The following is a 25,487-nucleotide window of genomic DNA, read 5'->3' on the forward strand; positions in this document are numbered from 1 at the left end:
ACTTTTATCAAACACCTTGTACCTTCCATCATATTATGAAAATGGCATAGAATACATTGTATATTTCTTTAAGATAGTGAAAATAACATTCTTTTTATATGCTTTTAGTTTAGAACATTTTTTGGTTATTCTTGAGTATATTAAAGTATGAGTATATGAAAAATAAGTTGTTTTATGGTGAATAATGCAGTTAATGAATTGTTGATTATTTTCATAGCCTCCACATGCTGGGAAGTTGCTGTCTGTGTTAAAGCATATGCCTCAGAAGTATGGTCCTGATGCCTTTTTCAACTTTCCAGGAAAGAGCGCTGCAGTAAGTAAATTTTAATGAGGATATCACTTGGAGTGCTTTCCTCGGTTTCCCGAAAGGATAGCCCTGTAAACACCCCTGATGGGTTTTGCGTTAGGTAGAAACTTCTTTGCACAACCTAAATTCCTTACAGCAGTTATTCGTGTTACTTTTTCCTGTTTTAGAAGTGAAGAAATACAGGCTCAAAGAAGTTAAGAAAGCTGCCCATTTACAGCTTGGGACAACAGTGGACTAAGAAGAACCCAGTTATTTAAAAAAATTTTTTTTTTCAACGTTTATTTATTTTTGCAACAGAGAGAGACAGAGCATGAATGGGGGAGGGGCAGAGAGAGGGAGACACAGAATCGGAAACAGGCTCCAGGCTCTGAGCCATCAGCCCAGAGCCTGACGCGGGGCTCGAACTCACGGACCGCGAGATCATGACCTGACTGAAGTCGGACGCTTAACCGACTGCGCCACCCAGGCGCCCCTTGAACCTAGTTATTTTAAACATAAGCCATGTTGTCTTCAGAATTTACCTCTGAATTTTCAAATAGATATTTAGGTGTAACACTTTCACTTTCTATCTTACTGAACATCTTTCTTTAGCCTTGTATTTCCCCACTCCTGTTTCTTTTACACCTGGTGTATAGAATGACAATAACTCTTTGAAACTTTTTGGCAAGAGTTCCTAACTTGTGAGTTGCCAAATTTTATCAGTTTCAGCATTCTTTTTTTTGTTTAAGTTTATTTAATTATTTTGAGAGAGAGAGAGAAAGAGAGAGAGAAAGAGAGAAAGCCAGAAAGCCCACGTGGGTGTGAGCAGGGGAGGGGTGGAGAGAGAGAATCCCAAGCAGGTTTCCTGCTGTCACCGTAGAGCCCCAGGCAGGGCTTGATCTCACTAACCGTGAAATCATGACCTGAGCTGAAAGCAAGAGTCAGATGCTTAACCGGTTTAGCCACCAAGGTGCCCCCAGTTTCAGCATTCTTATAAGCTGTTAATCAGTTTATAAAGAAGACATTGCTGGTAATATCTGTAATGTTTCAAAGTGTTATAGGAGTGCATTATGTAATGTATATATGTTATATATAGAGCTTTTTAACGTTCTCATATTAAGTTGGTCTGCTTGTTATAAGCAAATTTTTCTTTGAAGATATTTCAGTCTGTTCTTACTGAGATTATCTTTTGTCACTTTTTACTTTGCTTTTGATAATATCTTTTTTTAATTTTTAATTTTTTAATTTTTTAATTTATATCCAAGTTAGTTAGCATATAGTGCTATAATGATTTCAGGAGTAGATTCCAGTGATTCAGCCCCTATGTATAAAACCCAGTGTTCATCCCAACAAGTGTCCTCCCTAATGCCCCTTACCCATTTAGCCGATCCAACCAGCCGTAACACCTCCAGCAACCCTCAGTTTGTTCTCTGTATTTAAGAGTCTCTTATGTTTTGTCCCCCTCCTTGTTTCTGTATTATTTTTGCTTCCCTTCCCTTACGTTCATCTGTTTTGTATCTTAAATTCCTCATATGAGTGAAATCATACGATACTGGTCTTTCTCTGGCTAATTTCGCTTAGCATAATACCCTCTGGTTCCATCCATGTAGTTGCAAATGGCAAGATTTCATTCTTTTTGATTGCTGAGTAATACTCCATTTGTGTGTGTGTGTGTGTGTGTGTGTGTGTGTGTGTGTGTTTGCACCATGTCTTCTTTATCCATTCATCTGTTGATGGACATTTGGGCTCTTTCCATACTTTGGCTATTGTTGATAGTGCTGCTATAAACATTGGGGTGCGTGTACCCCTTTGAAACAGCACACCTGTATCCCTTGTAAATACTTAGTAGTGCAATTGCTGGGTTGCAGGGTAGTTCTATTTTTTTTTTTTTAATTTTTTTTTTCAACGTTTATTTATTTTTGGGACAGAGAGAGACAGAGCATGAACAGGCGAGGGGCAGAGAGAGAGGGAGACACAGAATAGGAAACAGGCTCCAGGCTCTGAGCCATCAGCCCAGAGCCCGACGCGGGGCTCGAACTCACAGACCGCGAGATCGTGACCTGGCTGAAGTTGGACGCTTAACCGACTGCGCCACCCAGGTGCCCCTGGGTAGTTCTATTTTTAACTTTTTGAGGAACCTCCATGCTGTTTTCCAGAGTGGCTGCACCAGTTTGCATTCCCACCACAGTGCAAGAGGGTTCCCCTTTCTCCATATCCTCGACAGCTCCTGTTGTTTCCTGTGCTGTTAATTTTAGCCATTCCGACTGGTGTGAGGTGGTATCATACTGTGGTTTTGATTTGTATTTCCCTGATAATGAGTGATGTTGAGCATCTTTTCAATTGTCTGTTAGCCACATGTAAGTCTTCTTTGGAAAAGTGTCTGTTCATGTCTTCTGTCCATTTCTTAACTGGATTATTTTTTTGGGGGGGGGGGTTTGAGTTACATAAGCTGTTTACAGATTTTGGATACTTACTCTTTATCAGATCTGTCATTTGCAAATATTTTCTCCCATTCTGTAGGCTGCCTTTAGTTTAGTGTGGAAGCTCTTTATCTTGATGAAGACCCAGTAGTTCATTTTTGTTTCTGTTTTACTTGTCTTCCGCTGACATGTGTAGCAACTTGCTAAAATTGAGGTTAGAGATGTTTCTACCTGTGTTCTTCTCTAGGATTTTCATGGTGTCCTGTCTCACATTTAGGCCTTTCAACCATTTTGAATTTCTTGTTCTGTATGGTCTGAGGAAGTGGTCCAGTTTCATTTTTCTGCATTTTGCTGTCTGGTTTTCCCAACACCATTTGTTGAAGAAATGGCCTTTTTTCAATTGGCTATTCTTTTCTGCTTTGTTGAAGATGAATTGACCATATAGTTGTGAGTCCATTTCTGGGTTTTGTATTCTGTTTCATTGATCTGTGTGTTAGTTTTTGTGCCGGTACCATGCTTTCTTTATGTCTACAGCTTTGTGATACAGATTGACCTCTGGAATCATGGTACTTCCAGCTTTCCTTTTTTTTTCAGGATTACTTTGGCTATTTGGGATCTTTTGTGGTTCCATACAAATTTTAAGATTATTTATTTTAAGTCGATGAAAAATGCTGGTGGTATTTTGGTAGGGATTGCATTAAATACGTAGATTGCTTTGGGTAGTATAGACATTGTAACAATGTTTGTCCTTCCAATCCATGAGCATGGAATGTTTTTCCATTTCTTTGTGTCCTCTTCAGTTTCCTACACTTTTTTTGGAGAAATTCTTCGATTTACTCTTCTGCTTTGTTGTTGGTGGATAGAAATGCAACAGATTTCTGTACTTTGATTTTATATCTTGTGACTTTGCTGAATTCATGTATTAGTGCTAGCAGTTTTTTGGTGGAGTCTTTCAGGTGTTCTACATAGAGTATCAAGTCATCTGCAAGTAGTGAAAGTTTGAGTCTTTCCTTGCCAATTTCAATGCCTTTATTTCTTTTTGTTGTCTGATTGCTGAGGCTAAGACTTCCAGTATTATGTTAATTAGTAATGGTGAAAGTGGACATCCCTGACTTGTTTTTGACTATAGAGAAAAAGCTCTCCGTTTTTGCCAATATTGAGGATATTAGCTGTGGGTCTTTCAAATATGGCCTTTATTATGTTGTGGTATGTTCCATCTATCCCTACTTTGTTGAGGGTTTTTATCAAGAATGGATGGTGTATTTTGTCAAATGCTTTTTCTGTATCTACTTACAGGATCATACAGTTCTTATCCTTTCTTTTATTAAGTACATATTGTATCTTAATACATAATATACATGTACATGTACATACATACATGTTGTATCTTAATAAGTATATTAAGAATTTATTAAGTGCATGTTATTAAGTACATTAAGTATCACATTGATTTGTGAGTATTGAACCAGCCCTGCAGCCCAGGAATAGATTATTCCCACTTGATCATGGTGATTAATTCTTTTAATGTACTGTTGGATTTGGTTTGCTACTATCTTGTTGAGAATTTTTGCATCATTATTCATCAGGGATATTGGCCTGTAATTCTCTTTCATAGTGGGTTATTTGTCTGGTTTTGGAATCCAGGTAATGCTGGCCTTGTAGAAGGGCTTTGGAAGTTTTTCTTCCATTTTTGTTTTTTGGAACAACTTGAGAAGAATAGGTATTAACTCTTCTTTAAATGTGTATTAGAATATCCCTATGAAGCTATTTTGCCGTGGACTTTTGTTTGCTAGGAGATCTTAAACTACTGATTTGATTTCTTTGCTGGTTATAGGTGTATTCAAATTTTCTATTTCTTCCTGTTTCAAAGTTTTGGTAGTTTGTATGTTTCTAGGAATTTGTCCATTTCTTCTAGATTGCCTAGTTTTTGGCATATACTTTTTTTTATAATCTTTTATGATTATTTGTATTTTTGTGGGGTTGTTGTGATCTCTCCTCTTTCATTCGTGGTTTTATTTGTTTAGGTCCTTTCTCTTTTCTCATTGATGTCTGGCTAGAGCTTTATCAATTTTATTAATAATTTCAAAGAACCAGCTCTTAGTTTCGTTGATCTGCCCTACTGTTTTGTTTCTGTATCCTTTATTTATGCTCTAGTCTTTATTTTCCTTCTTCTTCTGTCTAGGCTTTATTTGCTGTTCCTTTTCTAGCTCCTTTAGGTGTAAGGTTAGGTTGTGTATTTAAGACTTTTCTTGCTCCTTGAGTTAAGCTTGTATTACTATATACTTCCTTCTTAGGATTGCCTTTGCTGCATCCCGAAAGTTTTGGATTGTTGTGTTCTCATTTTCATTTGCTTCCATGTATTTTTAAAATTTCTTCTTTAATTTACTGGTTAACCTGTGCATTCTTTAGTAGGATGATCTTTAACTTCCATGTATTTGTGGTCTTTACAGATTTTTTTCTTATGGTGACTTCAAGTTTCATAGCATTGTATGAAAATATGAATGGTATGGTCTCAGGCTGTTTGTACTTGTGGAGGGCTGATTTGTGACCCAGTATGTGATCTGTTCTGGGGAATGTTCCATGTGCACTTGAAAAGAATGTATTTTGTGCTGCTTTAGGATGGAATGTTCTGAATATATCCATGAAGTCCATCTGGTCCAGGTGTCATTCAAAGCCATCGTTTCCTTGTTGATTTTCTGCCTAGATGATCTGTCCATTGCTGTGGAAGGGTTTTAAAGTCCCCTACTATTATTGTATTGTCATTGTATTCCTTTTTGTTTGGTATTAATTGATTAATATATTTTGGTGCCTTCATGTTGGGGGCATAAATGTTTACAACTATTAGATCCTCATGATGGATAGACCCCTTAATTATGATATAATGCCCTTCTTCATCTCTTGTTTCAGTCTTTGTTTTAAAATCTAGTTTGTCTGATGTAAGCATGGTTACAATGGCTTTCTTTTGGCATCCATTAAGGGTTTTTAGTCCCCTCGCTTTCAATCTGCAGATGTCTTTAGGTCTAAAATGAGTCTCTTGTAGGCAGTATATAGATGGATCTTGTTTGTTTTTGTTTTTTTTTTTTTAATTTTTTAATGTTTATATATTTTTGAGAGAGAGACAGAGACAGACAGACAGACATAGAGGGTGATTGGGGGAGGGGCACAGAAAGAGGGAGACACAGAATCCGAAGCAGGCTCCAGGCTCTGAGCTGTCAGCACAAAGCCCAATGCGGGGCTCGAACTCGTGAAGTATGAGATCATGACCTGAGCTGAAGTTGGATGCTTAGCTGACTGAGCCACCTAGGTGCCCCAAGGGTGTTTTTTTTTTTTTTAAATATCTGTTCTGTTACCCTATGTCTTTTGATAGGAATACTAGGCCATTTACATTCAGAGTTATAAATGAAAGATACTCATTTAGTGCCATTGTGTTACCTGTAAAGTTGGTGTTTCTGGTGATGTTCTCTGTTCCTTTTTTAACCTTTGTTGACTTTTTAAAAAGAAATTTTTTTTGCCACTCAGAGAGTCCCCCTTTTTTTTCATGTTATTATTTTCTCTTTTCTTTTCTTTTCTTTTCTTTTCTTTTCTTTTCTTTTTTTAAATTTGCATCCAAATTAGTTAGCATATAGTGCAACAATGATTTCAGGAATAGATTCCTTAATGCCCCTTATCCATTTAGCCCATTCCCCCCTCCCACAACCCCTCCAGTAACCCTCTGTTTGTTCTCCATATTTATGAGTCTCTTCTGTTTTGTCCCCCTCCCTGTTTTTATATTATTTTTGCTTCCCTTCCTTTATGTTCATCTTGTTTTGTCTTTTAAAGTCCTCATATGAGTAAAGTCATATGATATTTGTCTTTCTCTGACAAATTTCACTTAGTGTAATACCCTCCAGTTCCATCCAAGTAGTTGCAAATGGCAAGATTTCATTCTTTTTGATTGCCGAGGAATACTCCATTGTATATATATACCACATCTTCTTTATCCATTCATCCATCGATGGACATTTGGGCTCTTTCTATACTTTGGCTATTGTTGATAGTGCTGCTATAAACATTGGGGTGCATGTGCCCCTTTGAAACAGCACACCTGTATCCCTTGGATAAATACCTAGTAGTGCAATTGCTGGGTCATAGGGTAGTTCTATTTTTAATTTTTTGAGGAACCTCCATACTGTTTTCCAGAGTGGCTGCCCCAGCTTGCATTCCCAGAGAATCCCTTTTAATATTTCTTATAGGGCTGGTTTAGTGATCATGAACTTCTTTGGTTTTTGTTTGTCTGGGAAACTCTTTATCTCTCCTATTCTGAATGATAGCCTTGCCACATAAAGTGTTCTTGGCTGCCTATTTTTCCCATTTAGCACATTGAATATATCCTGCCATTCCTTTCTTGCCTGCTAAGTTTCTGTGGATAGATCTGCTGTAAATATGATCTGTCTTCCCTTGTCAGTTAAGGACTTTTTTTCCTTGTTGCTTTTAGGATTCTTTACTTGTTTGTGTATTTTGTGAAGTTGACTATGATATGTCTTGGTGAGGTCAGGCTTTTGTTGAATTTAATGTGAGTTTTCTTTGCTTCTTGGATTTTGATGTCTGTGTCCTTCCCCAGATTAGGCAAGTTTTCAACTATAATTTGCTAAAATAAATCATCTGCTCTTATTCTGTCTTTTTATCTTCTGGGACTCTTATGATATGAATGTTAGTACATTTTAAGAAGTCACTGAGTTTCCTGAGTCTACTTGTGTGAACCAGTACCTTTCTCTCCCTCTTCTTTTCAATGTCATTATTTTCCATAATTTTATATTCTGTATCACTGATACGTTTTGCTGCTTTTGTTCATCCTCATTACTATGTCATTCATTTATGTTTGCATCTTAGTTATAGCATTTTTAATATTGGTCTGACTAGATTTAAGGTGTTTTATCCCTGTAGTAGGGATTCACTAGTGTCTTCTATACTTTTTTCAAACCCAGCTAGTATTCTTGTAATTGTTGTTTTAAGTTTTAGTTTAAACATCTCTCTTATATCTGTATTGATTAAATCCCTGGCTCTGATTTCTACTTGCTGTTCTTTCTTTTGGGGTGAATTACTTCCTCTTGTCACTTTGTCTAGAAAAAAAATTTAAGTGGATTCTAGGTGTGTTTTGGTCTGCTTGTTAAAAGAAGATCCTAAAAAATAGCAGTTAAGAAATATGTATGTGTATATGCATATATATGTATAAATTAAAAAGAATTAAAGTATTAAAAATAAAAAATACAAAGGAAATTAGATCCTCTTTCCCCTATTGCTGAAGCCTTGCAGCATTCTATGATCAGTAGACTTGTTTGCACCAGGGCTTTGTGCTGGTCCTCTAGGGGACCCTGTTGATCTGATTCTTAGGCCTACTTGCTCTAGTGGGGATGCATCTACATGGTGCAGGGTGGTGGGGGATGGTGGTGGCAGTGAGGAGTCAGGGCAGGGGGATGGGGAGCTTGGTGTAGTGGCCGGTCTCCCACTGATGGTGCTGTTTAGGTCACTGAAGTGGGTCATCTGGTGGGCTCGTGGTGAAAATGGCTTTGCCTGCTGTCTCCTCTCTGGAACAGGGAGCTGTTATCTGCTGCTTCTCTGTAAGCCCTCGCAGAAGAGCAAACAGTCACCCCTCCTGTGACCCTGACTTCTGTCAGATCCCTGCCTTCAGCCTGTGTAAGCTGTCCATCTGTCAGGCAGCACAGCCCTCCTGTATTACATTTCAGGCGAGGCTGTATTTCAAAACTCTAAACTTGAGAGATGCCCCACAGTGAGGCCTTGTGCTGAGTCTCTGGGGTAGGTCTTGCTGCACTGTGGCCTGTACTGGCTTGTCCCAGAAAAGGATTGTGGGATTGCTCAGTGTGGTTTGGAGTTTATGGTAAATCACAGCAGAAAGCTGGCACCAAGTTTTTCTGCCCTCAGCCAGCATGTTTGTTCCTATGCTGGTGAATTGGACAGCTCAATGGTGCCTTAGCCTACCTTTTGCCCCTGGAGCGGCTGTATTACCGCTACCAAATGAACTCCAAGGAGGCAAACTTTTTCCCTCTATGCACCCCAGGGGATCTTCAGATGATACTGCTTGCTCTTGGGCTTCTGTCCTCCTTCCTCACAGGAGCACAATGACCCTGACCCCTGAAACTTCAGACTCTGCACTCCACTGTTTATAAAAAACTTGTAGGATTTAAACCCTCTTCTTCTTCCCTGTTGTTAGTCTTGGGGAAGAGTTTTTCCTGTGCAGTCCCCTGTGTGTGTTTTCATTCTTTATTCACTCCTCCTTTCTCTCCCCCGACTCCTTCCACTCCATGCAGTCGGGGCTCCCTCCTCTCAGCGTGCCTACAGCTCCTCTCTCCCCCAAATCAACTCTGTGCAGTTCTTGTCCTCCACAAGGTGGTGGTTTTTTCTGCCTATAGACATGCACCTTTGTTCTCGGTCCTCAGATCAATTTCTAGCCTGCTGAGTTTTAAAACTCCAGGTTTTAGGGATGTGGCGTGGGCAGCAGCCTGGGCTGGTCTTCTGGGGGAGTGTGTTGCCATGCTGGGAGTGAGACAAGCTTCACAGAGAAGAGCAGTTGTGCTACAGTGCTGCGGTGTGGGACTTGGTGTAAGCAATTTAGGCAGCCAGTGTGGGGCTGAGGTGCTTTCTGCTTGTAGTTCTGTGTGTATGCTGAGGGGCGGGAGAAGGAAATAGCGCCAGTCTGCTCCTTTGTCCCTGGAAAGGCATCTCCTGCATGCTCACCTCTCAGAGAAATGCTCCAGGAAGAGCGAATAATCTCCCCCCAAGTGTGTCTCAGGTGCCCCTCAAATCTTGCTTCTGTGCTGTCTTGGGTTGTTTGCCTGCCTTCTCTCTAGGGTTAGGGCAGCACTCTAAGGACTCTATTACAGCCAAGCCTGCTAACCTTTAAAACTAGTTTTTAAACCCCACTGATTGCAAGAACTCATGAAAATCAGGCCCTCTCATTTTCCCAGCCAGTGGGTTTGGGGAAGCGTTCTCTTTGTGCATTCTGTTGTGTTCTCTTGGCTGTCTCTCGCCTTTTTCTAAGACCATGGCTCCTTCCTGTAGCACCCACCATTGGTTTCTCCCCCAAACTACATCTCCGCCCTTCCTATCTTCCCCCATGTGTCTTCTTTCTCCCTTTACATATGCCCCAGGTATCTTTTTGACTATAATCCTCCTAGTGGGGTCAAATAGTATCTCAGTGTGGTTTTGATCTGCATTTCTTTAGTGACTACTAATGTAGAGCATCTTTTCATGTCTGTATTGGCTATATGATATCTTCTTTGGAGACAGGTCTATTCATATCTTTTGTCCATTTTTAAATTATTTGTCTTTTGTTGAATTGTAAGAGTTCTTTATTCTGAATACAAGTTCCTTATCAGATGTATGATTTGCACATATTTTCTTCCATTCTTTTGGCTTTTGTCTTAACTTTTTTGATCATATCCTTTAAAGCACAAACTTTTTAAAATTTTAATGAAGTTCAGTTCATACATGTTTTCTTTTCTTGCTTTTGGTTTTAGTGGAATAATTAAGAAGGATTTGCCTAACCCAGGGTCATGAAAACTTACCTCTATTTTTTTCTTACAAGAGTTTTATAGTTTTAGCTTTTACATTGAGATCTATAATCTATTTGGGTTAATTTTTGTGTATGATATAGGAAAGTAATCAACTTCATGTTTTTGCTTTTGGATATCCAGTTATCTCAGCACATTTGTTGAAATAAACTGTGATTTCTTCATTGAATTGTCTTGACATTCTTCTTGAAAATCAGTTTAACACAAATACAGGGGTTTATTTCTGTGCTCTCAGTTTTAGTCCATTGATGTGTATTTCTGGTTTTACGTCAGTACCACACAGTCTTTTTTTTTTTTATTAAAAAAATTTTTTTTAATGTTTATTTATCTTTGAGAAAGAGGGAGAGAGAGAGGGAGTAGAGGAGGAGCAGAAAGAGACACACCAAATCTGAAACAGGCTCTAGGCTCTGAGCTGTCAGTACAGAGCCTCATGCGGGCCTAAAGTCACCAACTGCAAGATCATGACCTGAGCCAACGTTGGACATTTAACCGACTGAGCCACCCAGGCACCCCGACACAGTCTTTGTTATAGTAGCTTTGTTTGGTAGGTTTTGAATTTGGTAGCGTGAATATCAACTTTGTTCATTTTCAAGATTTTGTTTTGCTATTCTGGATTGCTTTCATTATGTACTTTGAAATAAAACTTGATTTTAAAATTTGTACTTTTAAATAAAATTATGATCTTTCTTTGAAACAATTTTTTTTAGTGTGTGTTTATATTTTTTGAGAGAGGGTGTGCATGTGTGCATGCAAGCACGGGAGAGGCAGAAAGAGAGAGAGGAGAGAGAATCCCATGTAGGCTCTGTGCTGTCAGCATAGACCCTGATGCAGGGCATGATCCCACAAACTGTAAGATCATAACCTGAGCTGAAATTAAGAGCTAGACACTCAGTCAACTGAGCCACCCAGGTGTCCCCAAATTATCTTTTCAATAATATTTGAAACCAGGTGGTAAAGTTATTTATATAGTGACTTTGAATTTAATTTAAAAATGTTATGGAAAAATGTTATGAACTAATTCTGTTCAGCTTTATATTTGCTATTAAAAATAAGCATATTCTAACCTTTTTTAAAACTTTTTTCTTTTCCTTTCTTGTATATCTTTCTCTATTCTAATATCTTACCATTTGAATAACATATTTCCAATTTGATATCACTACCTATCTCTTTTATTTGGAATTCTTTTGAATCTTTTCTTCATTATAAGAAATGAAGCAAAGATGAGTGTATCCAGCAGGTCATCTGGAATGTTTTTATCATTTTATTAAATTACCATCACTACTATGTATTTTGGAAAATTTGAAAAATTTGGAAAAGTCTTTCAGATAAATAAGCTTATAAATACTTTAAACATGATATAGAATAACATGTAGCAGAAATATATATAGCTTTGTAAGGTCTCATTTTCTTGATTTCAGTAATAAAATTTTTCACATGAATTAATAACTCAATGTTTTTCTTTAGGCCATTGCATTACCTCCTATAGCCAAATGGCCATACCAGAATGGTTTTACATTTCATACCTGGCTAAGAATGGATCCTGTGAATAACATCAATGTGGATAAGGATAAACCCTATTTATATTGGTATGTATTTTTGTAACTCAGTGTTACTATCTTCCTTTGAGAATGAAAGAATATTTAGAGATAAAATGAAAATTTTTCTTTATAGTTTCAGAACCAGCAAAGGTCTTGGTTACTCTGCTCACTTTGTTGGGGGCTGTTTGATTATAACCTCAATAAAGTCAAAAGGAAAAGGCTTTCAACACTGTGTGAAATTTGATTTTAAGCCACAAAAGGTATGTGATGTTAGTAAGTCGTAATTAATTTAACAAGCTATACTAGCCTTCAAAATGCTTTGTTTTAATATTAATGACATAACATGTGGTAGATCACAACTCTGTTTATTCTGTTTCAGAAAATGAAGTATAAGTCACTGGACAATTGTTAACTTCCCTGATTTGGATAATAAAAAGAATGATATTTTGTTATTCATAGAGTATTGGGATAATATCAATGGGACAATATCAATGGAAGTTACTTTAGTAGTAGTGGTAGTAGTAGTAGTAATATGTGTTTTCTTTTGTACCTTAAAATTTAGAGATTAATAAATGGTTCATTTGCAAAATGTATGTACATATAGATAAATAGGTAAAACAGATGTGGCAATATGTTGACAATTGTGGTATCTAGGTGGTGGAAAAGAGGGTATTTGTACTAAACTTTTAACTTTTTTGGGATATATTTGAAAACTTTCATAGTAAAGAGTTGGAAAGGTAATTTCACAGTAAGTTCTTATGTATTGAGAGTTCCCTTGATTAAATATTCCAGAGGTTGAATATTGATATTATTATATTGATATTTATTTTATTTTTATATTTAATTGTAACTTATAGTTTAAGTTTTACTTGTTATTTTGAGTGTGGTTGAGTTATTTCAAGAATCATAATCCTTTTTTTCCCCAAACTGTTTTTACTTATTCAGTGGTATATGGTAACTATAGTGCACATTTATAACCGATGGAAGAACAGTGAGCTTCGATGTTATGTGAATGGTGAGCTAGCTTCCTATGGAGAGATAACATGGTTTGTCAACACCAGTGATGTAAGTGGTTTGAAAAAATTATTTTAAAATATGAAAAATATATTTTACATTGAGTATAAATTTTAGAATACCACAATGGCAGAGTTAAGTTTGGCTAGAATGTTGAGTTCTTGTTAAAAAATTATTCTGGATAGGGTAAAGATGAGCATTTATAGGTAACAATGGGTATAGTTAGGAGCTCTACAGCAGAATTCTGATCATTTTTATGAATGAGTAGGATGATACATGCTTATAAATTTTGCAAATAATTCATAGCTGCTATAGATAACTATTATGTAATAATTTTTTCAGGATTGAGGAAAAGATATGTACAATTCAAATTAAATTTAAAATTTTCAATAGGAATTAAATTAAAATGTTCTTTTTTCCCCACCAATTACATTTTCAAATAGAAAACTTGAAAAATATAAATAGGAAAATGATTACAAACCATTACACCATTCACCATTAAATTCTTCTTTTATATCCTATGCTACGCATATTTACGTATTATGTAATGATGATCTTAAGAGCTTGGGTTTTTGTAACAGATAGTCTTAGGTTTGAATCCCAGCTCTGTCACTTACTGACTGTATGACCTTAATCTATTAGGCCTAAGTTTTCTCCACCTGAAAATGGGTGTAAAATAGTACCTATCTCAGAAGGTTAATGTGATAACTACAGGAGATACTGTTTACAAATTAATTAGTAGAGTGCCTTGTACAGAGTAAGTGCTTAGTAAATGTTAGCTCTCCTTTTTTTTTTGAAAACACAAAAAGGGGATCAGATATATATATATGTTGTTTTTTGACCTGATTTTTCCTTATGTTAACTTTTATTGAGTGCTTCTTGTACTCCAAGCATTGTAATAAATACCTTTATTTTCTAAAAGCACCAACCTTGCAAGATAAGTACTATTATAATCTCCCATTTTACAGGTAAGGAGACTGAAGCACAGAGAGATTAAGTAATTTGCCAAGATCACCAGCATGTGAAACAGTGATTTGATTTAGGTGGATTGTCTTGAGAAGCCAAATGTTAACAACTTTTCTGTATTCCCTAATATCAATACGTATTTATTTTTCAACATTCTTTCTAATGGTTTTTTTGTTGCATAACCATTTAAAGGATGTGAAGAACTTTAGTCTTTCTTTGTGGAGATGTGGATTTTTAAAATGTGGTTTGTAACCTAGATGTTAAGAGAATTTTTTTTCTTTTTAACGTTAGAAGAGATACATGCATCTGCTTTTCTGGATTTACATATTTGAGAAATTGTATCCCATGATCTCACCCATTGTCTATACCTTGATATCTGCAAAAGTCTGTCTTTACAATTTTAACTTCTCACCAAACTTACAGAACCCTGCTTCTCCATTCATGTTGGCTCCATACATATTAACTCGCCGAAAGGCAGATTATGTCCTAAACGTAACTCATGATTTTCCTTCTTATAACAAAGACTGTTCTTCCATTTGCTTTTTTGGTTACTCAAGTAGGAACCTTCAGAATCCATCATGATTTCTTTGACTCTTCTTTCTTACATACACTTTGTCGTCAGATTTTATTTATTGTACTCTGGAAAACTTCGGCTTTTTCCTTTTTTATGATGTCTTTCTTGATCTGTACACTTGATAATAATGAATTAAGTGAAATGCTAAATGAATTATTTTAATTTAGCCAGATTAGAACAGACGAAACATTTATACCAAAATTTATCCTGAAACATTTAATCAATATAGGTTATTATTTCTGGAGGAGATATTGTTGTTTTTTTGTTTAATACAATCTGTTTTCTTTCACAGACCTTTGACAAATGTTTCCTGGGCTCGTCAGAAACAGCAGATGCAAATAGAGTATTCTGTGGTCAGATGACTGCAGTTTACCTTTTTAGTGAAGCTCTTAATGCTGCTCAGATTTTTGCTATTTATCAGTTGGGACTGGGATATAAGGTACTTTACTTGCTGTTCATTGCTTAACCAGTGTTAGTTGAACTTGATTTAAAGGTAGGTGATGCATGGGACAAAATTGAAAGAGTAATCAGGGACACTACAGGGAAGTTACAGGAATCTGAAGGATACTTTAAATTTTTGAGGGAAACACAGTATACTTGTCATGTGGGCCTCTGTGCATACTACTAGCTCAAGTTTCAACTTGCATTCATGCTGCATTTGATGATGTCAGTTTTTGCATAACTAAATTTTCAACAGTTACTGTGATTAAAAAGAAGTACCATGTGGAAATTAATGTGGAAAAGGAAATGAGGATGATGGTGTGAAATCTGATTCCAAATTTGAGAGAGTTCATGCATTGTTCAATATGCATAAAAATTAATAACTAATTTTGCTAATATAATGAAAGAGACATTTTTTCTTTTGACTTGTTCTTTAATTTTTTCAAATGGCTGTTAAATTATTAAAATATAAAGTTGTTTGAACCAAACTATTTAGTAGTATTTATTTTGATCTAAAGCACCATAAACAGTTACTGCAATGCTAAGACTGTCATGAACTAAGAAAATTTGTGGGGTGCCTGGATGGCTCAGTTGGTTAAGCAACTTCTCTGATTTCAGCTTAGGACATTGATCTCATAGTTCCTGAGTTCGAGCCCTGTGTTGGGCTCTGTGCTGGCAGCAAGGAGCCTGCTTGACATTCTTTCTCTCTCTCCTGTCTCTCTGTCCCTCCCCTGCTCCAAATAAATCAACTTTAAAAAAAAAAATGGGAATCTCTGGGTTAAGCCATTGTTACTCTAGTTTGGTTTCAAGGAGCATGTTAGTCTGCTCTGTTTTTCTGAAAACAAAACCAATTTTCCTGAGTTGATTTACATACCATTACATTCAGTATATTTTTATTTTATTTTATTTTTTTCGTTTATTTTTTATTTATTTATTTTTTTTATTTTTGGGACAGAGAGAGACAGAGCATGAACGGGGGAGGGGCAGAGAGAGAGGGAGACACAGAATCGGAAACAGGCTCCAGGCTCCGAGCCATCAGCCCAGAGCCTGATGCGGGTCTCGAACTCACGGACCGCGAGATCGTGACCTGGCTGAAGTCGGACGCTTAACCGACTGCGCCACCCAGGTGCCCCAGTATATTTTTATTTTAATTAGTTTTGACAAAAGTGTAACTCCCACAACATTAAATAAATGGAATAATTCTGTTCCTGCAAATGTTCAGTTGTGCCCCTTCCCAGTCAGTTCCTTCCACTTCTCTAACTCCACTGCATTCTTCTTGAGAGAAACTGTTAATCTGCTTTCTGTCACTAGAGTAGATTTGTTTTTCTTAAGGTTTTATGTAAGTGGAATCATGCAGCATGTGCTCCTTAGAGTTTGGTTTCTTGTGAGAGTCATCCCATGTTGTTATGTTGTAGTAGTTTCTTTCTTTTTATCGCTAAGTAGCATTCCATTGTATTAATATATCACAATTTTTTAAAAAAGGATTTTATTCCTTTTTTTAACTAATCACTACACCCATCATGGGGCTCCAACTTATAACCCCAAGATCAAGAGTCGCATGCTTTATTGACTGAGCCAGCCAGATGCCCCCATATCTACAATTTTTTAATGCAGTCTTCTGTTGATGGACATTAGGGTTATTTCCAGTTTCGGGCTGTTAGGAACAAGCTGCTCTGAATATTGGTATATAAATCTTTGTGCTGCCACATAATTTTATTTCATAAATATTTAAGAGTGGAATTACTAACTGATATGGTAACTGAAGTTGCCAAACCCTCTTCCAAGGTAGTTGTATAATTTTACATTTCTATAAGCACTATATGAGCTTTCTACTTGCTCCACATCCTTAACATCTTGTATTGCTGGTCTTTTTAATATTAGGCATCTCAGTGAGTATGTAGCTGTATTTCAGTTTGGTTTTAATTTGCTTATTATAATGACTAGAGATCCCAAGCATCTTTTTTTTTGCTTATCGATCATTTTTGTATGTTCCTTTGTGAAGTGTGTTCACATCTTTTGTGTATTTTTTGTTTGGTTGTTTGTTTTCTTATTAAGTTTTGAGATTTCTTTATATATTCTGTATACAAGAATTTTATCAGATGTATGAGTTACAAATATTTCTCCCCCGGTTTGTGTCTTGTCTTATTTTCTTTCTTTATTTTAAAGCTTTTCTTTCTTTCTTTCATTCTTCCGTTCTTCTTTCCTTCCTTCCTTTTTTTTTTTTTTTTTTTTTTTTAGGAGAGAGAATGAGTATGAGTGGGGGAGAGGGGCAGAGGGAGAGAGAAAGAATCCTAAGCAGGCTCCATGCTCAGTGTGGAGCCCAGTGTGGGGCTTGATCCCAGAACCCTGGGATCATGACCTGAACTGACATCAAGAGTTGTACTCTCCACTGACTGAGCCAGCCAGGTGCTCCACCTTTTTGTTTTCGTAATGTGTCTTTTGAAGAACAGATTGGTTGGAAAGATTTTCTCATGTGTTTTTCTCTTACAGTTTCAGCATTTTTGTTTAGGCCTGTGATCCATTATAAGTTATTTTTTGTGTCAAGGGTCAAGGTTCTTTCCTCCCCGCCACACCGCCAATATGGACACCCTGGTGTCCCAGTACTGTTGTTTTATAAATTGCATTCTTCCTCCATTGCCTTACCTTGGCATCTTTATATTTCAATGACTTATATGTCTTTCTTATGCCAATATGGTATTATCTTGATTAATGTTAGTTTCACAGTGAGCATTGAAAACAGGAAGTCTGAAACCTCACTTTATTTTTCTTTTTCAAATTGTTTCGGCTTTCTAAACCCTTTGCATTTCCAGATATATTTTTTAGAACTCGCTTATCAATTTCTAGAGAAATGTCTACTGGGATTTTATTTGGTATTACATTGAATATTAGATCAATTAGAGAAGAATTGGCCATCCTACTGATACTGATTTTTCCAGCCTGTGAATATGATGTATCTCTCTATTTATTTAGGTTTTCTTTAATTTCTTCCAGCACTGTTTTTTGGTTTTCTTTGTATAGGTGATATATACATTTTGTTAAATGTATTCTTAAGTGTTTAATGTTTTTCAAGTAATAAGTTGTATTTCAAGTCTCAGTTTCTAATTATTTGTTTCTAGTGTATAGTTGAATTTTGTTTATTGACCTTGCTAAATTTGCTATTAGTTTTACTAGAGTATTCTAGGATTTCCTATACATATGTTATTATAGACTGTAAATTTTATTTCTTCATTTCCAGTCTTTATGCCTCTTCCCTTTTTTGTTTTGTACTAAGACCACCAGTATAAATAATTAAATAGAACTGGTGAGAATAGACATTTTTGTGTTGTTTCTGATTTTAGGGGGAAAGCAATCATACATATTTTATAGATGCCTTTTATCGAGTTGGGAAATTTCCATTTCTGGTTTCCTGAGAATTATTATCAGAGACATATTGAATTTTATAAATGAGTTTTGCTTTTTTATCAACTCTGATAATCTTTCCTTTTAATTGGAGTGTTTACATAGTTTACAGTCAGTATGAGTATATATACTATGTGTCTTAAATCTAAGTGTTTATATCTGGACTTTAAATTCTGTTTCATCAAACTGTATCCCTAGGCCAGTAGAACACAGTCTTGAATACTGCAGTTTTGTAATACATTTTTTTTAAGTTAATTTATTTATTTTGAGAGAGAGAGAGAAAGGGGCAGTGAGAGAGGGAGAGAGAAAGAGAGAATCCCAAGCAGGCGTTGCACTGTCAGCATAGAGCCCGATGCAAGGCTCAAACTCATAAAGTGAAATCATGACCTGAGCTGAAATCAAGAGTCAGACACTTAACCGACCGAGCCACTCAGGCACCTCTGTAATTCATTTTTTAAGTCAGGAAGCCTGAGTCTTCCAACTTTGTTCTTTTGCAAGATTGTTTTGGCTATTTTTAGTATCTGTAAAAAAATTTTTTTTTAATTCTATTTATTTTTGAGAGAGAGAGAGACAGAGACAGAGTGCGATCAGGGGAGTGGCAGAGAGAGAGGGAGACACATATATCAGTCATAGAAAGGCAAATAATGGCATGATTCCACTCATAGGAGATATCTAAAATATCAAACTCATAGAAACAAAGAATTGAAGGGTGGTTGCCATGGGCTGGGGGAGAGAGAAAAGGAGAATTGACAATCAGTGGGTATAAAATTCCAGTTATACAAGGTGAACAAGTTCGAGTGATCTGCTGTACAACATTGTGCCTATAAAAATACTGTATTGTACACTTAATATCTGTTAAGAGGATAGATCTCCTGTTAAGTGGTTTTACTGCAATTAAATTAAAAAAGAAAAAACAAGAAACATGTTGAAAGCAGACATCCCTGTGTTTTTACTGATCTTAGGAGAAAAAGCATTCCATTTTTTTTGCCATCAGTATGGTGTTTGCTGTTAGCTGTTTGTAGATGTTCTTTGTTTATTTGAGGAAGTTCACTTTTATTCCTAGTCTGTTGAGTGTTTTCATCATGAAACGTTGCTGGATTTTGTCATTTGTTCTTTGTGCTGCTTTTGGGATGATCACGATTGTTGTCTTTTGTTTTTATTAATATAGTATATTAAATTGCTCAGATATTGTTAAATCAACCTTTTGTTCCCAGGATAATCACACTTGGTCATAGTTTATATTCTTATCCATGAAGTATACTGAGGTCCAGAAAGGCATCTTAATGGTAAATGTGTAGAAATAACTGCTGGTATTAGTGCTAGGTCAAAAATCTTATCGGTAGTCGTCTCTAACATTTGAGTCATCTTTTCCTCATATGTATGGTCAGATAGTGGTAAAACTGTACTGAAAATCATGTTATGTGAGAAATTGATGATCCTAGAATTACTTCTTCCTTTATTTTTTACTGTTGAAATCTGTTGTGTTGTATAATCCATGTTTTAGAGAACCCCTTATAACTTAAGGTAGCAGGGATATGGAAAACCAGCAATCTCAGGATTGCTTCTAGGCAATTGCAATTGATTCAGTGCTTTAAAGATTAAAATAATAAATATTTCAAAAGAAATGAAGGGTTAAATACTTCTTTCATATTGTCTTAGTGTTTGATGAAGTACCATGTTGCTTTAAGTACTTTGAAAGGGTATTTTTTTATTTTAATTAATCATATCAAATAGTATTTACACATGAATATTGTTTCTATAAATTTAGCAGCAATTCCTGAAATATGTGAAAGTCTTAGTTTTAGTTTTAGATTTAGTTTTGTTTAGATTGGTTAGTGGTAGTGATTTATTCCTCAATTCCAAACAAAGTAGAAAAAATGTTTAGCTATTTGTTTTCAAAATTTTTACCCACTAATGTTGACATACTGTACTTTGAATAGTAGCACAGGCTAAATTATTTGTTTAATTGAACTAGTTTCTGATCTTTACTCTGCCACAGATTAACTTTGTGGACTCAAAGAAGTCACTTTTTTCTTTAGACTTTCTTAGTTTCTGCCTTTGGAAAATGAATTATATAATCTCCCATATTATATGTCTATATATTGTAAGTTGGTAAATAGGTTAGCTTTTGTAGGTTGCCCAAATGACATTTCCCCTCAAAAGTATTTATTATTTAAAAGCATCTATTTCACTTATGCTAAAATTCCCTTTGTAATCTGCTTTCATTAAATTAAAAAAGAATATTAAATCAATGCTTACAGATTTATTAACTGCTTATCAAGGGGGCAGAAATTTTAGAAAAATAATATATTAAAGCTTTTAAAGTGTTTTGTGTAAAAGAAAGATAAAGGCAGTCTTAGCGTGTTTTACATTTTATTTTTATAGCAGTATTGAAGCAGAATTCACAAGTTGAATCCAGCAACTCTTTGTTGGAAAAGATGTTCCATTTAGCTTTAAGTGGTTATAGTTAAAACTAAAGAAAAAAATCCTTGTCTGTGATTACTTAGAAGTATGGTTTAAGGGGCGCCTGGGTGCCTCAATCTACTTCAGCTCAAGTCATCTCATGATTTGTGGGTTTGAGCCCCATATCGGGCTCTCTGCTCTCAGCACAGAGCCTGCTGTGGATCCTCTGTTCCCGTCTCTCTCTGCCTCTTCCCCTGCTCATGCTGTCTCTCTAAAAAAATAAAGCTAAAAAAAAAAAACAAGAATGATTTAAAAGATAAAATATGAGCTTTCTGGTAAAGGTAAATATATACGCAAATATAGAATCTTGTAATCTTGTAATGTTAGTACATAAATCACTTTAAGTTTATTTATTTATTTTGAGACAGAGAGAGAGATCAGGAGAGACAGAGAAAGAAGGAGTGGGAGAGAGATCCCAAGCAGGCTTTGCACTGTCAGCATGGAGCCCGATGTGGGACTTGAACTTAATGTGAGATCATGACTGGAGCTGAAACCAGGAGTCAGATGCTTAACTGACTAAGCCACCCAAGCGCCCCTGCATAAATTACTTTCAATTCTGATACAGACTTTAAGAGAAAAAGCATAAAAATCTAAATCTATACATAATATGAAAAGATGTAATTTTTGATATCACTAACATAAAATTGGGTGATGGAGATGTAAATGTGTAAAGGTTTTGTATGTGATTGAACTTAAGCCGTTATTGGCTTAAAGTAGGATATTATAGGGATGCCTGGGGGGCTCAATTGGTTAAGCGTCCGACTTCAGCTTAGGTCATGGTCTCACGGGTTTGTGAGTTTGAGCCCTGCATCGGGCTCTGTGCTGACATCTCAGAGCCTGGAGCCTGCTTGGGATTCTGTCTCCTCCTCTCTCTGCTCCTCCCATGCTCATGCTCTGTCTCTCTCTGTCTCTCAATAATAAATAAATGTCTAAAAAAAGTAAAAAAAATAGTTTTATAACTTTAAGATGTTTTATGTAATTCCTATGGATATGGCAAAGAAAATACCTATAGAACTTAACACAAAAGGAGAAAGGGATATAAATACCAACAATCATTGGCATATAAAAGAAGTCAATTAGGGGCGCCTGGGTGGCTCAGTCGGTTGAGCGTCCGACTTCGGCTCAGGTCATGATCTCGCGGTCTATGAGTTCAAGCCCTGCATCAGGCTCTGTGCTGACAGCTCAGAGCCTGGAGCCTGTTTCAGATTCTGTGTCTCCCTCTCTCTCTGACCCTCCCCTGTTCATGCTCTGTCTCTCTCTTTCTCAAAAATAAATAAACGTTAAAAAAAAAAAATTAAAAAAAAAAATAAATAAAAGAAGTCAATTAGCAAATTATAGTGAACAAAAATGGCAATAGTGAGTTGCTAACTACTTTAAATGTAAATGCATTAAACTTTTCACTTAAAAGAAATAGGCTAAATGGATTTTTTTCTCCTAAATTTTTATTTAAATTCTAGTTAGTTATCATAGAGTGTAATATTGGTTTCAGGAGTACAATTTAGTGATTTGTCACTTAAAAATAACAGCCAGTGCACATCATAAGTGCCCTCCTTAATACCCATCACCCATTGGCTAATGGATTTAAAAAAACAAAACCCAACTGTCTTTGGTCTATAAGAGAGACACCATAGGTCTAATATGGAATATGAAGGGATGGAAGAAGATAGTCCATGCAAATGGTAAGCAAAAGAGAGCAGGGTTGGCCATGTGTATATCAGAAAAAATAGACTTCATTTATTCATTAGAGAGAGAGAGAGAGAGAGAGCGCGCGCGCAAGCAGGGGAGAGGGCCACAGGGAGAGAAAATCTTCAGTAGGTTCCACACTCATTGTGGAGCCTGACACGGGGCTCAATCCCTTGACTCTGGGATCATGACCTGAGCTGAAATCAAGAGTCAGACACTGAACTGCCTGGGCCACCCAGATGCTCCTCCAAATTAGACTTTAATTCAAAATCTGTTACAAGACTCAAAGAAGGAAATTATATAATGATAAAAGTGTCAATTCACGAGGAAGATATAATAATTAAAAATATATACACCTAACTTTATGGCTGCAAAATATATGAAACAGACCTTGACAGAATTGAAGGGAGAAGTATATATTAACACAATAATGGTAGGACATTTCAAAACCCTTTTATTAACGGATAGACCAACCAGAGAGATTACTAAAGAAACAGAGACCATGAACAACAATGTAGACCAGTTGGACCCTAACAAACACATACAGAACACCCCACCAAACACCAATAGAATACACATCCTTCTCAAGCTCCTATGGGACATTCTTCAGGATAGACAACATATTAGGCCACAAAATTAATAAATTTAATATTAAATTAATAATTAAATTAATTAATTAAGTTAATTAATAATTAATTAAATTAATAAATTTAATATTAAATTAATAAATTAATAAATTAAATAATTTATTAAATAATTTAATAAATTAAAATTAAATTAATAAATTAATAATTTACTGAAATCATAATACCAAATACTTTTTTTACCCCAATAAAATTAAGTCAATAGTAGAAGGAATCTGGAAAATACACAAATTTGTGGAAATCAACACACTCTCATACAACTAGTGTGTCAAAGAAATCCCCAGGAAATTTCTGGAGCCAAGTGAAGACAACATATCAAACTTTATGGGATTTAGGGAAAGCAATACCAAGAGGAATGTTTATAGTCCTTTAAAAGAAAAAAGGAAGATCTCAGATCAATAACTAATTTTTCCCTTCAAGGAACTAGGAAAAGAAGAGCAAAGTAATCCCAAAGTTATCAGAGGAAAGGACGTGATAAATATTCAAAGTAGAAATAAATGATATAGAGACTAGAACAATAATAGAAAAAAAATTAACAAAACTAAGAGTTTTTTTTAAAGATCTACAAACCTGACAAGTTCTTAGCTAGATTAAGATAAAAGAGAAGACCTAATAACTAAAAGAAATGAAAGAAGAAAAAAAATAAAATGAAAGAAGAATTATTACTAATGCCATGAATCTAAAAAGAATTAGGAGACTACTATGAACAATTTTATATAGCAAATTGAATAATATAGAAGAAATGGATATTCTTGGAAACACACTGCCTATCAAGAGAAAATCTGAAGAGACTGTAGGTACTAAGGACATTGAATCCATAATCCAAAACCTCTGAATAAGGAAAAGCTGTGTACTGCATAGGATTTCACTGGAGTATTCAAACATTAAAGAAGAATTAACAACAATCTTCCTCAACTCTTTCAAAAAATGAAGAGGAGGGAATACTTCCAAACTCATAACTTTTTAAAGTTTATTTATTTTGAAAGACAGAATGAGTAGGGGAGAGGCAGAGAGAGAGGGAGACAGAGAATCTCAAGCAGGCTTCTCACTGTCAGTGCAGACCTTGACGCGGGGCTCGACCCTACAAAACTGTGAGGTCATGATCTGAGCTGAAACTAAGAGTCAGATGCTCAGCTAAGCCACCAGACACCCTCCAAACTCAATTTAGGAGGTCAGCATTACTTTAATACCACAGCCAAAGGCACTACAAGATAACTATAGACCAGTATCCCTGATTAATTTTGATGCAAAAATCCTCAACAAAATACTAACAAGGCAAATTCAAGAGCACACAAAAAGGATTATAGTCTGTCACCAGCGGAGACTTAGTCCTGGAATGGAGGACATATGAAAGTCAATCATTGCAATATACATGTTAACAGAGTAAAGGACACAAACCACAAAGTCATCTCAATTGATGCAAAAAAACTGTTGGACAAAATTTATTCTTTAATTATAAAAACACTCAACAAATTACTAGTGAAGGAAACTACTTCAAAATAATAAGGCTACATATGAAAAGCCCACAGCTGACATATGCATTAGTGAAAGACTGAAAGCTTTTCCTCTAAGAACAGGAACAAGGCAAGGATTCCCATTCTCACCATTTCTGTAGGCCACAGTCCTCGCAGTCTTAGAGCGGTTAGTCAAGAGGAGGAAATAAAAGGCATCCCAGTTGGAAGGGATGAAGTAAAATTATCTTTTCACAGATGACTTGATCTTATATGTAGAAAATTCTAAATGAAAACCTGTTACAGCTGATAAATTCAACAAGCTTGCAGGATACAAGCCAAGAACAAAAATCAGCTGTGTCTCTCTATACCAACAGTGAACAACCTGAGAAGGAAAATAAAACAATCTCATTTACAAAAGCATAAAAAAGGAATACTTAGGAACAACTTACCTAAGGATGGCTTAAGACTTGTACACTGAAAAGTCTATAACATTGTTGAAAGAAATCAAAGAAGCCACAAAATGGAATGATACCCTCAGTTCATGGATTGAAAGACTTGCAATTGTTAAACAATGCATACTGCTGAACGTGATGTACAAATTCAGTATAGTTCCTATCAAAATCCAAATAGTATTTTTTTGCAGAAATGGAAAAAAAATCCCTAAAATTTATATGAAATTTCAAGGGTCTCCAGATAGCCACAACCTTGAAAAAGAAGAACATGATTAGAGGTCTTACACTTCTCGATTTCAAGACATATTACAAAGGGATAGTAATCAAAACATTATGGTGCTTGCATAAAGGTAGACCTATGGACTAATCGAACAGAATTGAGAGTCCAGAAATAAATCTTTGCACATATACTCAAATGATCTTCTACAAAGATGCAAACACCGCACACAATGGAGAAAGGATAGTCTTAAAAATTTTTTTTTAATGTTTATTTATTTTAGAGACAGAGCGAGAGACAGAGTGCAAGTGGGGGAGGGGCAGACAGAGGGTGACACAGAATCTGAGGCAGGCCCCAGGCTCTGAGCT

General features: G+C 35.9%; 1 protein-coding gene across 6 annotated transcripts in view; it reads left to right on the top strand.

Annotated features, from left to right (window-relative positions):
• Positions 1-25,487, top strand: part of LRBA (LPS responsive beige-like anchor protein) — a 775,946-nt gene that overhangs the window by 96,826 nt on the left and 653,633 nt on the right. For all 6 annotated transcript variants that reach the window (XM_023252764.2, XM_045056857.1, XM_023252765.2 and 3 more), the window contains exons 5-9: positions 218-313; positions 11,739-11,860; positions 11,946-12,072; positions 12,758-12,877; positions 14,659-14,805. In XM_023252764.2, coding sequence (XP_023108532.2) covers positions 218-313; positions 11,739-11,860; positions 11,946-12,072; positions 12,758-12,877; positions 14,659-14,805 — 612 coding nt within the window. The remainder of the gene's footprint in view (positions 1-217; positions 314-11,738; positions 11,861-11,945; positions 12,073-12,757; positions 12,878-14,658; positions 14,806-25,487) is intronic.

Source organism: Felis catus, chromosome B1 (assembly GCF_018350175.1).
Source record: "Felis catus isolate Fca126 chromosome B1, F.catus_Fca126_mat1.0, whole genome shotgun sequence".
In the NCBI taxonomy this organism is placed as follows: Eukaryota; Metazoa; Chordata; class Mammalia; order Carnivora; family Felidae; genus Felis; species Felis catus.